At 35.9% G+C, this 4,747-nt stretch overlaps 2 protein-coding genes across 2 annotated transcripts; one reads left to right on the plus strand and one right to left on the minus strand.

Annotated features, from left to right (window-relative positions):
• On the minus strand, positions 385 to 1,251 carry LOC109847601 (glutathione S-transferase T3-like). Its single transcript, XM_020416831.1, has 2 exons — positions 838 to 1,251; positions 385 to 756 (listed from the first exon to the last, which is right to left on the minus strand). The coding sequence occupies exons 1-2, from the start codon at positions 1,129 to 1,131 to the stop codon at positions 385 to 387; spliced, it is 666 nt and encodes a 221-aa protein (XP_020272420.1). The 5' UTR covers positions 1,132 to 1,251.
• Positions 2,294 to 3,251, plus strand: LOC109847602 (putative nuclease HARBI1). The gene has a single exon (XM_020416833.1). The coding sequence runs from the start codon at positions 2,340 to 2,342 to the stop codon at positions 3,249 to 3,251; it is 912 nt and encodes a 303-aa protein (XP_020272422.1). The 5' UTR covers positions 2,294 to 2,339.

Raw genomic sequence — 4,747 nt, forward strand, 5'->3', positions numbered from 1 at the left:
GAATGATGAAATTTTATATATTACATTCAGCGGCATTACATAAAAAAAGAAAGTACATGAAAATAAAGTACATGAAAAAAACTAAAAATCGGGCAGGCCATTTCCTCTATATCCACCGCTTCTGTAGTCAGGAATTCCGTATTGACTTCCTGCATAACTATATTCAGGATTAGGAATATCAGATGAAGAACCTCCGGTTGTGTTTCTATTTAAAATCTATTGTTTTTTAATTCGAAAATACTCGCGTTCCGAAGGATCAGTAATAGTATCAAGATTAATCAACATAATCTTACTTTCCTGGCGTTCCCTTTGAATATCTATTTTTTTCTTTTCGTTTTCGGCCCTTAACATCATAATCTGGTGCGTTGTTATTCTATCATTTTCTCATTCTCCATGACTTTTTTTTAAAATATCGACAATTTCTTGATTGCTTTTATTGAGAGTTTCCAAGTCGAGGTTGGATTCAGTTGCTTGTCGCCTCCTCATCTTATCTTTCTTCCTTCCTGTCGGTCGACTTGTTATCATATCTTCATCATTATGAGTATATTCCTCATTATCGTCATTTAAGTCGACGACAGGAGAACTTGAATCTGATCCCTGAGATGAGCGGGACATTGAAGTTTTGGAAGTTGCAGGCAATCTGACACTTATATTTGCCCATTTCTCTGCATCTTTTAAAATTGACCAAACATGATCAAATAGAAACCCCTTTCTCTCTTCTGGATCTTCTGCAAATATTATCCTAGCACGTTTAATCTACCACAAGAGAGGAAGAAACATTTATTAATAACATGATAGTAGATGATAATCAAGATTTATGTTATTCAAAATACTTACAATGTCAAGCTCAGAAGCACCGCTTGGATTTAAGCGCTCGACTTGTCGAATACATCCTCGAAATTTACTGATGGCCTTCATAATTAATTGCATTCGGCATGAAAGAGACTTTGGAGTCCTTTGAGCATTACAAATATTGGAAATCCTTTCATGAAATAAAGCAGAAATTCGTTCCCACAGCTTGTCCTTCTTTTGATTAGAACCCATGACTGGATCTTGAGAAATTTCGAGCCACGTGGCGCATAAAACTTGGTCTTCTTCTTGTAAAAAAGATTTTCCGCGACTAGATGCCATAATCTAAGGAGGAATGTAAAGAGTTATGAATATAGAATAAGAAGAGTTGTGGTGGAGATATGAAAATTGTGCAAGTATTATATAGGGATCAGATGTGGGGAGTCTCCAACACCAGGAGAATCCAATGTGGGGAGTCTCCAACACAAAAGGAATCCAATGTGGGGGTGAAAAACCAATGCTGAAAAGAATCCAATGTGGGAAGTCTCCAACACGAAAGGAATCCAATGTGGGGGGTGAGAAGCCAATGATGAAAAGAATCCGATGTGGGGAGTCTCCAACACATAAGGAATCAAATGTGGGGGTGAGAAGCCAATGCTGAAAAGAATCCAATGTGGGGAGTCTCCAACACGAAAGGAATCTAAGCCAATGCTGAAAAGAATCCAATGTGGGGAGTCTCCAACACGAAAGGAATCTAATGTGGGGGTGAGAAGCCAATGCTAAAAAGAATCCGATGTGGGGAGTCTCCAACACAAAAGGAATCCAATGTGGGGGTGAGAAGCCAATGCTGAAAAGAATCCAATGTGGGGAGTCTCCAACACAAAAGGAATCCAATGTGGGGGTGAGAAGCCAATGCTGAAAAGAATCCGATGTGGGGAGTCTCCAACACAAAAGGAATCCAATGTGGGGGTGAGAAGCCAATGCTGAAAAGAATCCAATGCGGGGAGTCATATTATATAATGACATTACATCCATCTCTAAATAACTCACAACTTATATGATTATTTCTATAAATAACTTCTTCATCAATGAACTATGGAGCCGGACCGTCACAACTACCATCTTCTTCTTCTTCTTCTTCTTCTTCTGACGACGAAATATGGTCTCAGTACATTAAAGATTGGGAGGAAGATATGACACAATGGGAGAAGGAAGATGAACTCTTAGCTCGCGTACATGCCTCTAATAGTAAAATAATGACTTATCTCTCTCAAGAGGCAGAGCGGCCAAAGCGTATTGGCTCAGTTCCTGGTCATTTGGTGATCAATCGCGGGAGGGAAGAAGGTAATTCTCGACTTTACCATGACTATTTTTCTGATAATCCTACATATGGTGCAAACCTATTCCGTAGAAGGTTCCGGATGCACAGGAGTTTATTCCTTCGTATAGTTGAGGCGGTACGTGATCATGACAACTTCTTCATACAGAAGATGGATGGTGTCGGCAAACTTGGGCTATCAACTTTACAAAAAGTTACATCGGCATTTCGCATGTTGGCGTATGGAACATCAGCAGATAGTACTGACGAATATGTTAGGATCGGTGAGTCAACTGCAATTGTATGTTTAAAGAGATTTTGCAGAGCAATTGTAGAAGTATATGGAGATGAATATCTGAGGACTCCCAATGTCGACGATGTTGCAAGGTTATTGCAAAAGGGCGAAGAAAGAGGTTTTCCAGGAATGTTAGGAAGTCTAGACTGTATGCATTGGCAATGGAAAAATTGTCCAACAGCATGGGCAGGACAATACTCAGGTCGTCATGGAGGTCCAACCATTATTCTTGAGGCAGTAGCATCATATGATCTATGGATATGGCATGCATACTTTGGCTTACCAGGATCCAATAACGATATTAATGTATTGCAGTCGTCTAATTTGTTCGACAATCTATCACAAGGTATTGCTCCTCCTGCTCATTACACAATTCAAGGAAAAAATTATGATGTCGGTTATTATTTGGCCGATGGCATATATCCGAAATGGCCAACACTTGTTCAAACCATTTCTAATTCCGATGATAAAAAGAAACAATATTTTGCAATGATGCAAGAAGCATGTCGAAAAGATGTTGAGCGGGCATTCGGTGTTCTCCAATCACGATTTGCTATCATCAAGGGGCCAGCCCGTTTTTGGGATAAACGAACTCTGCATGATATCATGACTGCTTGTATTATAATGCACAATATGATTGTCGAAGATGAACGCGACGAGCAAGAAGATGTTGTCATTTCAACTCCACAATCAATTCCGAATGCTGAAAATATGGAGATAACGGAAACTGAACGATTCCAACAATTTCTTGCTCTACATAAGAGGTTAAAAAACAAAGAAGCTCATTTTGCACTTCGAAATGCATTGATTGAACATTTGTGGGAAAGACATGGAAATGAAGCTATGTAACTTTTTTTACTAATGAAATAATAACTTTTTCATTTTTAATTACTTGGTTCTTGAAATTTTATATTTCAATTAATATTATTCAATATTAGTCTCATTTTGAAGGTATCGACAAAACATTTCCAACTGTAAAACTTTTATTTAAAAATAATTAGTAGAAATAAACTTATGTTGATTTTAAGTTGAATATCTAAAAATAATTAGTTAGTTAGAAGGGTATTATTGTTATTTTTTAGGGGGAATAGTGAAATGGAGGGGGGGCTGCATATTTGGAGCAAAACTCCAAATATTCATAAAATTGATGGTTATTTCTTACAGCTTGTAGATCTACATGTTTTCTTTATCTCCACACTAAGTGTGTAAGGACACCACAATTTGCCAAATCTGGACAGGGCAGTGTTATTTTACATGTGTTTTTTTCTTCCTTGAATTTATATATATATATATATATATATATATATATATATATATATATATATATATATATATATATATATATATATATATATATATATATATATATATATATATATATATATATATAAATTCAAGGAAGAAAAAAACACATGTAAAATAACACTGTCCTGTCCAGATTTGGCAAATTGTGGTGTCCTTACACACCTAGTGTGGAGATAAAGAAAACATGTAGATCTACAAGCTGTAAGAAATAACCATCAATTTTATGAAAACAGTAAGGGTAAATTACACTTGAATACCCAATGTTTTCCGCAAATTTTACTTAAATACACAAGGCTCAAAAACCTTCAAATAAGTTACCCAAGGTCTCCCGCCATTGAAACAGTAAGTTGTCATTTAAAAAACTATGTAAAAGACAGAAATGCCTCTTTAACCGTTTAATTCACCTACTACGTTATAATAAACACTATAAATAACAAAAATTCCCAAATTCACTTAAAATCTTCCAAACGCCCCCAAATTCTCCAAAATTCCTGCAAACTGATAGTGGGTTAGGGTAAACTTCAATTTCAAGTTGGTTCTGTAACAGCGCATCACGATTTTGGATCCTCGAGGAGGTGAATTTCTAGAGAATTTGCAATGATCTGGGTTAGAATTTGACCTAAGTCAAGTAATTTGAAAAGATGTATGATTCCCTCAAAATTTCAGTATAATTTTGAGAAATTGCTTGTCTAAATTTATGTTCTCATGTGTTAAAAAGTGTTTGTTACTTGTTGTTGAAAATATTTGGTTAGGGCTAGGGTTGGGGTTTGGATGGTTTTTTCACTGTTTAAGTTCTGGTATATTTGCATGAAGGTTTTATGGGTTAAATTGAATAATGCACACATGGTTTTAGTGTTTGGTGGTGTTGATTAAATGAGTTTCTAAATTTCGGTTGGCAAACAATTTGGATAGAGACAGTGTTTCCACACACAGATTTATTATCCATTTAAATAGCTTGATTTTGAAAAGCAAAAAAACAAATTTGACTAAAATGCATATTAGTTGCTAAAATGCAATGTGATTCCATCATTAAATTTTCA

Source organism: Asparagus officinalis, chromosome 7, assembly GCF_001876935.1.
Source record: "Asparagus officinalis chromosome 7, Aspof.V1, whole genome shotgun sequence".
Taxonomy (NCBI): Eukaryota; Viridiplantae; Streptophyta; class Magnoliopsida; order Asparagales; family Asparagaceae; genus Asparagus; species Asparagus officinalis.

Coding starts and splice junctions, on each gene's coding strand:
- LOC109847601 (XM_020416831.1), bottom strand. CDS start 1,131: ATGGCATCTAGTCGCGGAAAATCTTTTTTACAAGAAGAAGACCAAGTT. Junction 757..837: donor GTGCTTCTGAGCTTGACATT/GTAAGTATTTTG, acceptor CTCTTGTGGTAG/ATTAAACGTGCTAGGATAAT.
- LOC109847602 (XM_020416833.1), top strand. CDS start 2,340: ATGTTGGCGTATGGAACATCAGCAGATAGTACTGACGAATATGTTAGG.